Source organism: Somniosus microcephalus, chromosome 31 (assembly GCF_052327205.1).
Source record: "Somniosus microcephalus isolate GS21.2 chromosome 31, FLI_Smic_1.0, whole genome shotgun sequence".
NCBI lineage: Eukaryota > Metazoa > Chordata > Chondrichthyes > Squaliformes > Somniosidae > Somniosus > Somniosus microcephalus.
The window spans coordinates 13,493,202-13,505,555 of NC_141017.1; the positions used below are offsets into that span (position 1 = coordinate 13,493,202).

General features: G+C 49.2%; 1 protein-coding gene across 1 annotated transcript in view; it reads right to left on the bottom strand.

The window, feature by feature from the left end:
- The window catches only part of mcoln1a (mucolipin TRP cation channel 1a), a gene marked incomplete at its 5' end in the record, with an annotated part of 66,761 nt that overhangs the window by 20,975 nt on the left and 33,432 nt on the right, over positions 1-12,354 (bottom strand). Inside the window, 3 exons of the mRNA XM_085971539.1 lie at positions 5,453-5,659; positions 7,731-7,853; positions 9,015-9,116. Of these exons, the coding sequence (XP_085827665.1) occupies positions 5,453-5,659; positions 7,731-7,853; positions 9,015-9,116 (432 nt within the window). The remainder of the gene's footprint in view (positions 1-5,452; positions 5,660-7,730; positions 7,854-9,014; positions 9,117-12,354) is intronic.

Here is a 12,354-nt window from a genome sequence, read left to right on the forward strand (position 1 = left end):
AAGCTCAGCGTAAGCTCGAGGAACAGCACCTCATCTTCCGATTAGACACTTTACAGCCTTCTGGACTCAACATTGAGTTCAATAATTTCAGATCATAACCTCAGCCCCCATCATATATACATATATATATTTTTTATCCACACCTTTTGTTTGTGTCTTTTTTTCTTCTCTCCCACAGGGCAGCTGTCTTTCATTCTGCCAGCGCAATTTACACTTCATCTAGAGCCATCCTTTGTTTCTTAACCTGCCCCATTACCATCTCCTTTTGCCTTTAATATCTCTTAATGTCTCTTAACCTCTCCTGCCTTCTATCCTATCACAGACCTTCCCTTTTGTTCTTTCATCCCCTCCCCCATTTCCCAGCCCCTACATTTGCTTAAAAATATGTTCCATTTCCTGCTTTTTTCCAGTTCTGACGAAAGGTCATCGACCTGAAACGTTAACTCTGTTTCTCTCTTCACAGATGCTGCCTGACCTGCTGAGTATCTCCAGCATTTTCTGTTTTTATTTATTATTTTTAACGTTTGGTTTATGATATTTCAGGTTCTACCTTAACCCCATGTATATGCCCCAATCTTTATTTCGCTCTCTATCATCCATTTTTTTTTTAATAATCAGTGCTTTTTATTTCCTAGTTTGCTATCCGAGTTCTTCAATGCGATTGGCTGTATAGACAGCTTGATGACATCACTGCAGCTGTACGCTGGAGACTCCTATAGCCAGCGCTACAATCAAATTAAGGCCGAGAAAGCTAAAGTTTTCGCCACAGAGATCGTAAGATCTTTGTGGGCTGCTTTCTTCAAGGTCAGCCGTCGCTTCGCCGGTCCATCGAACAGAGGACACCGAAGCTGCAGCCTTTCAGATGAGACGTTAAACCGAGGTCCCGTCTGCCCTCTCATGTGGATGCAAAAGATCCCACGGCAGTATTCGAAGGGGGGCAAGGGAGTTCTCCCCGGTGTCCTGGCCAATATTTATCCTTCCACCAATATCATTTCCCACATTACAACAGTGACTACACTTCAAAAAAAGTACCACTTGGGCTGTAAAGTGTTTTGGGGCGTCCGGTAGTCGTGAAAAACGCTATATAAATTAATTCTATTAAAACAGATGATCATTATCACATTGCTGTTTGTGGGAGCTTGCTGTGCGCAAATTGGCTGCCGCGTTTCCGACATTACAAATGTTTTTAACTGGTTGGAAAGCGGCGAGGCTGCCACAGTCATGTGTCACCTTTACATAAGGAGTGCGTCTTTAAAAACGTTATTTTAATGTTCCTGGTGCAGTTTGTGCTGAGGGGCGAGGATGACAATGAGGAGAAAGTGTTTCCGGGGCTCAGCACAGACATTGAGGCAAATTGGCCAATGATTGCATTTGACGCAACAGCGCCCTCACGTGGTTGGGCTGAGAAGGCCACCCTCCCAAGCTCCCCCATTCAATTACCAAACCGAGGCGCGCAGTGCGGACTCAGACCGCCTCTCGGCCCTGGGAATCGATCCAGCCAATGGGGCGCGTCTAAACAAGACCCATCCCAGAAGCAATGGCGGCTCGCGAGCCATGGGAAGAGGGCAGCGAAGGAAAGACTTGTACATCATCACTTCTCTCAGAAGTATCGCAAAACACTTCAAATTCAGTGAACTGCTCGGAGACGAGGTAATCAAATGCAGCAGCCATTTTGCACATAGCAAGATCCCACAACAATGATGTGAAGGACGGTCGGTTCATCAGTTTTTGGTGGTGCTGGTTGAGGGACGATTGTTGGCCAGGACACCTGGAGAGCTCCCCTACTCTTCTTCAAATAGTGCGATGGGATCTTTCTCCATCCGAGAGCGCAGATGGGGATATGGTCACAAATTCCTATTGCGCTTTGTGGGAGTGAAAGTCTGCACTACCCGAGTACCTCGATGTCCTTTCTGGTCTGCCTGTGGGATCAGCACACGATGAGTTAAAACAGCTTTCTGCTGAGCATGAGATCGTCAGCAACTGTATCTCCACAGATCAGAGCAGAGGGCTGACTTGTGTGCCTATCAGGTCAGGGATCAGATCACTTGTGTTTATGATAATAAAATGATAAGAGATTGAGAAGAGTTAAGTGCATGTTTGTTGGGTTCATGTCATTTGTATGCATCTTTGTTGTACTATGATTTATTGGTGGTATGCATGGAATGCAGAGATAGAAGGTAAAATTGGTATAAGAGTTGCGAGTGAACCACTGTATAGCAGCTCATACTGGATTTGCGAAGTCTTAAAGACCGGGGAATTCATACTGGTAGTGTGTAGTAATTCATACTGGTATTGTGCAGTAATTCATACTGGTATTGTGCAGTAATTCATACTGGTATTGTGTAGTAATTCATACTGGTATTGTGCAGTAATTCATACTGGTATTGTGCAGTAATTCATACTGGTATCGTGTAGTAATTCATACTGGTATCGTGTGGTAATTCATACTGGTATCGTGTGGTAATTCATACTGGTATTGTGTAGTCATTCATACTGGTATTGTGTAGTCATTCATACTGGTATTGTGTAGTAATTCATACTGGTATCGTGTAGTAATTCATATTGGTATCGTGTAGTAATTCATACTGGTATCGTGTAGTAATTCATACTGGTATCGTGTAGTAATTCATACTGGTATCGTGTAGTAATCCATACTGGTATTGTGCAGTAATCCATACTGGTATTGTGCAGTAATTCATACTGGTATCGTGTAGTAATTCATACTGGTATCGTGTAGTAATTCATACTGGTATCGTGTAGTAATTCATACTAGTATTGTGTAGTAATCCATACTGGTATTGTGCAGTAATTCATACTGGTATTGTGTAGTAATTCATACTGGTATTCTGTTGTAATTCATACTGGTATCGTGTAGTAATTCATACTGGTATTGTGTAGTAATTCATACTGGTACTGTGTTGTAATTCATACTGGTATTGTGTAGTAATTCATACTGGTATTGTGTAGTCATTCATACTGGTATCGTGTAGTAATTCATATTGGTATCGTGTAGTAATTCATACTGGTATCGTGTAGTAATTCATATTGGTATTGTGTAGTAATTCATACTGGTATTGTGCAGTAATTCATACTGGTATTGTGTAGTAATTCATACTGGTATCGTGTAGTAATTCATACTGGTATTGTGCAGTAATCCATACTGGTATTGTGCAGTAATTCATACTGGTATCGTGTAGTAATTCATACTGGTATCGTGTAGTAATTCATACTGGTATTGTGTAGTAATTCATACTGGTACTGTGTTGTAATTCATACTGGTATTCTGTTGTAATTCATACTGGTATCGTGTAGTAATTCATACTGGTACTGTGTTGTAATTCATACTGGTATTGTGTAGTAATTCATACTGGTATTGTGTAGTAATTCATACTGGTATTGTGTAGTAATTCATACTGGTATTGTGTAGTAATTCATACTGGTATCGTGTAGTAATTCATACTGGTATTGTGTAGTAATTCATACTGGTACTGTGTTGTAATTCATACTGGTATTGTGTAGTAATTCATACTGGTATCGTGTAGTAATTCATACTGGTATTGTGTAGTAATCCATACTGGTATTGTGCAGTAATTCATACTGGTATTGTGTAGTAATCCATACTGGTATTGTGCAGTAATTCATACTGGTATTGTGTAGTAATCCATACTGGTATTGTGCAGTAATTCATACTGGTATTGTGCAGTAATTCATACTGGTATTGTGTAGTAATTCATACTGGTATTGTGCAGTAATTCATACTGGTATTGTGCAGTAATTCATACTGGTATTGTGCAGTAATCCATACTGGTATTGTGCAGTAATTCATACTGGTACTGTGTTGTAATTCATACTGGTATTGTGTAGTAATTCATACTGGTACTGTGTTGTAATTCATACTGGTACTGTGTTGTAATTCATACTGGTATTCTGTAGTAATTCATACTGGTATCGTGCAGTAATTCATACTGGTATCGTGCAGTAATTCATACTGGTATTCTGTTGTAATTCATACTGGTATTGTGTAGTAATTCATACTGGTATTGTGTAGTAATTCATACTGGTATTGTGTAGTAATTCACACTGGTATTGTGTAGTAATTCATACTGGTATCGTGTAGTAATTCATACTGGTATTGTGCAGTAATTCATACTGGTATCGTGTAGTAATTCATACTGGTATTGTGCAGTAATTCATACTGGTATTGTGTAGTATGTTGTCTCAATAATGACCTAATCCTGCATTGCTACAACTGAGTGTCTGTGTAATCTGCCGTTTAAAGCAACGAGACGAAAAGTAACAAGGCGGCACTCCAACACCCTCATGCGGAGGGATGATAGGATTTTGTCGTATATCCATATTGCCCTTATATGGGGGTACTATAGGATATTGTCATAGATCCTTTAGCTCTAATACAAGTTTGAGGACTGGGGAAAAACTGAAAATACTTGGTTAATACTTTTTATTAAACCAAGTCAGTGATGTAATAAAACACAACTCCTTACATACGTTGCACACGAGATCGGTTCCCATTATAACTCACTTGCAAAAAATTCATCAGGAGATCACGAGCGTGTTGCCTTTGCTGCTTTCACTAGCCTGAGGCGGAGTGGATTGAAGTTCCTCGAGAGATTCAGTGTGTTGTACTTTTATAGGACAAAATGCGGATCTCCTATGTCATCACGTTGTGTGCTGCTATCGTCTAGTTTAAGATTGGCTGTTGCCCTTTGTTGTGTACGCATTTGATGTCTCATCTCTTCTGATCTTTATTGCTTCACCACTGCCCCCAATCAAAGACTGGTCTGATACAGCTGTGGGCCTTTCTGAAGCATGTTTTAACCCAACAATTCTTGCTCAATACAAGAAACTTTGTGATATCCGGCACCGACGGGACCGGCGTGTTGCCGATCTATCAAAACTGCCGGACATACAAAGTTAATGTTGAAGCATACGGCGGTTTTCATCTCCGTATCTGACAACAAACACTGTTGCTTAGCAACAGCTTCTAAAGCATCGGCTGCAGCTGCAAGTGTCTCTAGCTGAAGCTGTTGCTATAGCTACAGACCTTTCAGTGCCTGACTGGGAAAAAAAAAACGAGATCTAAAAAAACTTAAAGAAAACGGCTCCTGATTTTTGCCGTTAGATCGAGTATTCCGGACATACAACCTCCGGATAAACCAAAGTTTCCTGTAATATATAATTCTATACAGCGCAACGCACTTATTCTATTTACACAGAAATACAGAGGATTTCACAACACAGAAACAGGCCATTTATTCCAACTACTTTATGCTCCACACGAGCCTCCTCCCACCCCATCTCACCCTAGCAATATATCCTTCGATTCCTTTCTCCCTTGTGTACTTAACTAGTTTCCCCTTAAAGGCATCTATGCTATTTGCCTCAAATTTAATAAACTACACGTGCCCGTCATTACAACCCCGCTCGTACGAACCTTTATGGCTTCATAGGAGCCAGTGATGAGGGCGATGAAGAGGCTGAGAACCATGTAGATGAAGAGGCTGATGAAGGTGTACAGATAAAGCTGACTGAACAGCCACACCAGCGTACTTTTCTGCCGCATTTGAGCGAACGTCACAAACATGTCATCCCCGTTGATGAGCGAGAACAAACACTCGGAGACCATGGAGAGCGATCGAAACTGCAAGACAATGACGAGAAGCGTTAGTACAAGTTCAACAGGCCCTCTCTGCCTCCAGTGAGCGGGCTCAAACACTGACCCACAAAACGTTAGCCTGCCTCTCGCAGCGTCAGCCCTGGCAGAGTGACAGGTGCTGAAGGCGAGAAATGTTCAACCACCAGAATCTGTAGAGCAGCTTTGACACGAAAAACCCACACCGAGCCAAAGCAAGCGAGATTAGGAGGGTTGTGGGCTTTCAGGAGAAAGGGGGGCGGAGGGGAGCAAGGGGGGAGGGAGGAGGCGAGGTGGAGGGGAGGAGCGGTTGAGGGAGGGAAGCACAAGGATCTGGAGTCAAAGGATTGGAGAATTTGAGGGGCGAGGCCATGGAGGGATTGGAGCACAAGGGCGAGAATTTTAAATGTGAGGCGTTGAGGAGCTGGGAGCAATAGTGAGGGCAGAAGTGATGGGTGAGCAGGACTGAGATAAATGCTGCATGGTCCTTGCACCGACACAGCCTAGCCTAGGCTCCCCAACGGGGATAGGCTCTGATCTTTGCCAACCGCCAGCTCCTAAGTCCTCAAGGTTTGTTTCACCACGAGACGTGAACTCGTTACCCATCCAACGCTACCTGTTGCTAATGCACAAGAGAGCTGGAGCACATGCACAGCAGTGAGGCACCTACTGGCTCAATGGTCGCACTCTCGCCTCAGAGTCAGAAGGTTGTGGGTTCAAGTCCCACTCCAGACATTTGAGCGCAAAATCTAGGCCGACAGTCCAGTGCAGTGCTGAGGGAGCGCTGCACTGTCGGAGGGGCAGTACTGAGAGCGCGCCGCACTGTCGGAGGGGCAGTACTGAGGGAGTGCCGCACTGTCGGAGGGGACAGTGCTGAGGGAGCGCCGCACTGTCGGAGGGGACAGTACTGAGGGAGCGCCGCACTGTCGGAGGGGACAGTACTGAGGGAGCGCTGCACTGTCGGAGGGGCAGTACCGAGGGAGCGCTGCACTGTCGGAGGGGTAGTACTGAGGGAGCGCTGCACTGTCGGAGGGGCAGTACTGAGGGAGCGCTGCACTGTCGAAGGGAACAGTACTGAGGGAGCGCTGCACTGCCGGAGGGGCAGTACTGAGGAAGCGCTGCACTGTCGGAGGGGCAGTACTGAGGGAGCGCTGCACTGTCGGAGGGGCAGTACTGAGGGAGCGCTGCACTGTCGGAGGGGCAGTACTGAGGGAGCGCTGCACTGTCGGAGGGGCAGTACTGAGGGAGCGCTGCACTGTCGGAGGGGCAGTACTGAGGGAGCGCTGCACTGTCGGAGGGGGCAGTACTGAGGGAGCGCCGCACTGTCGGAGGGGACAGTACTGAGGGAGCGCCGCACTGTCGGAGGGGCAGTACCGAGGGAGCGCTGCACTGTCGGAGGGGTAGTACTGAGGGAGCGCTGCACTGTCGGAGGGGCAGTACTGAGGGAGCGCTGCACTGTCGAAGGGAACAGTACTGAGGGAGCGCTGCACTACTGCCGGAGGGGCAGTACTGAGGAAGCGCTGCACTGTCGGAGGGGCAGTACTGAGGGAGCGCTGCACTGTCGGAGGGGCAGTACTGAGGGAGCGCTGCACTGTCGGAGGGGCAGTACTGAGGGAGCGCTGCACTGTCGGAGGGGCAGTACTGAGGGAGCGCTGCACTGTCGGAGGGGCAGTACTGAGGGAGCGCTGCACTGTCGGAGGGGCAGTACTGAGGGAGCGCTGCACTGCCGGAGGGGCAGTACTGAGGGAGTGCTGCACTCAGATGTTAAACTGAAGCATCGTCTGCCCTCTTGGGTGTATGTAAAAGATCACATGGCCACTTCGGTATCCTGGTCTATATTTATCTCGCAACTATCACTAAAACAGATTATCTGGTCATTTACTACATTGCAGTTTGTGGGATCTTGCTGTGCGCAAATTGGCTGCCATGTTTCCTACATTACAACAGTGACTACACTTCAAAAAGTACTGCACTGGCTGTAAAGCGATTTGGGAGGTCCCAAGGTCGTAAAAGGCGCTATCGAAATGCAGGTTCATTCTTTACCCCCGCCTCTCACAGACCAGCGTTTCCCCCCACATACCTTGTCGTGATAAGGCCCCAGCACGATCCACCCACAGAAGCAGTAACCCATGTAGATAACGGCCACACAGAAGCAGAATCGGATCACGTTGGGGAAAGCCACTCGGAGAGTCACGATGAGGATCTGTGGAGAAAGCAGCGCCACCTCAGTAACCCGGGTACAAGGGCACAGGGTGCATCACACAGCCGCGGCGCACACCGTGACATGGCAAGTAACTTCTGGGGGGAGTGTTGGAAAACAGAGAAAGTCGGGTTGGAGTTAGAGGACTGAAAGCATGGGTCATGGGTCAGAAAGGTTTTGAAGGAGGGAGACAGGGAGCAAGGCGAGATGTTCAAGCTCTGGGCCCCGCAACTCAGGAAGGATATACGGGAAATTCTCGATTTACCAGCACCTAAATAACCGGAAATCTGTGTTAACCGGCAAAATTCAGGAGTAGGTTCAGGTAAGTTTTACTTCATATTAGTGGCAGTTCCTGGATCTGTGGCCGTGTAACTGGGGCTCCTACTTGTTGCTAAGCAACAGGGACGCTTGGTCTGTGGCCGGGTTCCTGCACATGTTGCTAAGCAACAGGGAAGCCTGGATTTGTTGCTGTGTACAGAGCTCTCGTACCTTTTAAACTATACCGCTCTGTAATCCGGACTTTTTGATAAACCGGCACCACGCCGGTCCCGTCGGTGCCGGATACCAAAGGGTTTCCTGTATCGGCTTTGGAGGGGGTGCAGTGCAGATTCACCAGAATGATACCGGGCTAAAAGAGCTAAATTATGAGGACACGTTGCACAGACTAGGCTTGTATTCACTTGATCATAGAAGATTAAGAGATCTAATTGAGGAATTGAAAAGTTTAAAGGAGTTGATAGGGTCGATAGAAACTATTTCCTCTGGTGGGGGGAGTCCAAAACAAGGGGGCAGAACCTTAAAATTAGAGCCAGGCCGTTCAGGGGTGATGTCAGGAAGCACTTCTTCACACAAAGGGTTGTGGAAATCTGGAAAACTCTCCCCAGAAAGCTGTTGAGGCTGGAGGTCAATTGAAAATTTCAAAACTGAAATCAAGAGAGTTTTGTTAGGCAAGGGTATTAAGGGATACAGAACCAAGGCAAGTAAACGGAGTTGAGATACAGATCAGCCGTGATCTAGCTGAGTGACGGAACAGGCTGGAGGGGCTGAGGTTGTGAAAGGTGCTGGTTAAATGCAACATCCTTCTTTGTCCAATCTCTTGGCTCGATGAGAGTGACGTTTCGGATTTCACCACAATCTGCGGGGAGGCACAGCGCTCATACTTACATTATATTTCTGAAAGAAACTCAGATATCGAATAACTCCAACCCAAACCAACAGGGTCGAGGTTCCGAGTAGAATACTGCAGACGTCGTAGGATGCAAAATTCTGAAAAAGCCCAAGAATTTGGAATAAGCAGCATGTCATGGGTGAGGGTCATTGAATAGGTGTGGAATAGCGAGCGCCTTTTTTTCAGTCTAACGTTCCAAAGACTCAAACATTGTAAACTTTTGCTGCCATTAAACCGAGGTCCCGTCTGCCCTCTCAGGGGGATGCAAGAGATCCCACAGCACTATTTGAAGAGGAGCAGTGGGCATTCTCCCCGGTGTCCTGGGCCAATATTTATCCCTCAACCAGCATCCTCAACACACATTATCTGGTCATTATCCCATTGCTGTTTGTGGGAGCTTGCTGTGCGCAAATTGGCTGCCGCGTTTCCCACATTATAACAGTGACTACACTTCGAAAGTACTTCATTGGCTGTAAAGCGCGTTGAGACGTCCCGAGGTCATGAAAGGTGCTGTAGAAGGGCTCAGCGGTCAGTACGCTCACCTCAGGGTCTCAACATTCCAGCCCCACCACCTCAGGACTTGAACAGAACAAACTTGCTTTTATCCTATCTCTTGGGGTGGTGCAAAGCCTTTCACAGCCAATGAATCACCTGTTAATCTCAGTTACTGCTACGGAGCCTTACACAGCAGCCGCTCTGCGCCGGCAGTGCGGAGACAAATGACCAACCTTTTTGTGAGCGATGAATACCGGACAGGACACCGGGAGAACTCCCTGCTCTAGTTTAAATAGTGCCCTGGGATCTTTAACATCCACCTGAACAGGCGCAAGGGCCCTCGGTTTAGTGTCTCAGCTGCAGGATGACGCTTTTGATCATTCAAGACGCCCTCGGTACTGCACTGAAGCGTCAGCCCAGATTAAGTGTTCGGGTCCCGCAGTGGGGCTCCGAGCCACGACCTCCCGACTCGGGTCAGAGTGCTCCCAACTGAGCCAAGCTGACAAATTGCACATGCTGACACTCGAGCGCAGTACCGAGGGCGTGCTGCATGAGCAGAGAGGCCAGTCACCAGTCGAGCTATGAATCCGAAGCCCTGTCTGCCTGTTGCAGTGGGTGGGAATGATCCCATTGTACTATTCAAGGTGCCTTGGTCAACATTGCTCCCTCCACCAAAAAAAATTAAATAAATAGTTATTCATCTTGCTGTGATCAAATTGGCTGCTGCGTTTCCTACATTACAACAGTGACTACACTTCAAAAGTACTTCAATGGCTGTAAAGCGCTTTGAGACGTCCGGTGGTCATGAAAGGCGCTATAGAAATGCAAGTCTTTCTTTTATCTCATTTGCTGTTCAAGGGTGGTTGCTGCACCTCTCTACAAAGCAGTCACTGCACTTCAGAAGTAACTCGTGTGAAGTACACCATACGAAGATGTTGCAACATGATCGAGGAGCTTTATAAATGTAAGTCTTTATTGCACTGACTTTCACAATGGCACGACAGTACCACCAGGTCCCACCGGGTGGCACTGTGGATCCAGTCCTGGTCTCACTTTATGGAGACAGATTTGAGATTCCGACAGGAACCAGGAGTGCTCCGGGTATAAAAAAAGCACAATAGAAAACCTCCAGCATTTATAGGACAGCAAAAGACTATCCAGCCCACCTCCAGCACCTGAAGGTCCCCACTGCACACTGATTCGTTTTACACTGCGAAAAAATTCTCCAATTTCTAACCGCCAACAAGTCATGCAACCGCCCCCCAGCCCCACTCACCCCGCATCAACCCACACACCTCCCCATACACTGATCACACTCCCCCCCCCAGCCCCACTCACCCCGCATCAACCCACACCCTCCCCATACACTGATCACTCACTCCCCCCAGCCCCACTCACCCCGCATCACCCCCCCTCCCCATACACTGATCACACCACTCCCCCCCCCCCCAGCCCCACTCATCCCCATCACCCCCACCCCATACACTGATCACTCACTCCCCCCAGCCCCACTCACCCCGCATCGCCCCCACACCCTCCCATACACTGATCACTCACTCCCCCCCCCCAGCCCCACTCACCCCGCATCGCCCCCACACCCCTCCCCATACACTGATCACTCACTCCCCCCCCCAGCCCCACTCACCCCGCATCGCCCCCACACCCCTCCCCATACACTGATCACTCACTCCCCCCCAGCCCCACTCACCTCGCCACCCCTCCCCATACACTGATCACACTCACCCCCAGCCCCACTCACCCCATCACCCCTCCCCATACACTGATCACGCACTCCCCCCCCCAGCCCCACTCACCCCGCATCGCCCCCACACCCCTCCCCATACACTGATCACTCACTCCCAGCCCCACTCACCCCGCATCACCCCCCCTCCCCATCCACTGATCACTCACTCCCCCCAGCCCCACTCACCCCACACCCTCCCCATACACTGATCACACTCCCCCAGCCCCACTCACCTCGCACACACCCCCACACCCCTCCCCATACACTGATCACTCACTCCAGCCCCACTCACCCCCATCAACCCCCCATCCCCATACACTGATCACTCACTCCCCCCAGCCCCACTCACCCCACACCCCTCCCCATACACTGATCACTCACTCCCCCCCAGCCCCACTCACCCTGCATCAACATCCCCTCCCCATACACTGATCACACTCCCCCCAGTCCCACTCATGCCCACACCCCTCCCCATACACTGATCACACTCCCCCAGCCCCACTCACCTCGCACTCACCCCCACACCCCTCCCCATACACTGATCACTCGCCCCCAGCCCCACTCACTCCCATCACCACCCATCCCCTCCCCATTCACTGATCACACACTCCCCCCCCGCCCCCAGCCCCACTCACCCCGCATCGCCCCCACCCCTCCCCATACACTGATCACTCACTCCCAGCCCCACTCACCCCGCATCGCCCCCACCCCTCCCCATACACTGATCACTCACTCCCCCCCAGCCCCACTCACCCCGCATCACCCCCACACCCCTCCCCAAAAACTGATCACACTCCCCCCCCCCCCCAGCCCCACTCACCCCCATCCCCATACACTGATCACACTCCTCCCAGCCCCACTCACCCCACATCACCCCCACCCCCCACCCCATACACTGATCACTCACTCCCAGCCCCACTCACCCCACATCACCCCCCACCCCCCACACTGATCACTCACTCCCAGCCCCACTCACCCGCATCACCACCACCCTCCCCATCCACTGATCACACATTCCCCCCAGCCCCACTCACCCCCATCACCCCCCCTCCCCATACACTGATCACACTCCCCCCAGCCCCACTCACCCCCCCGCC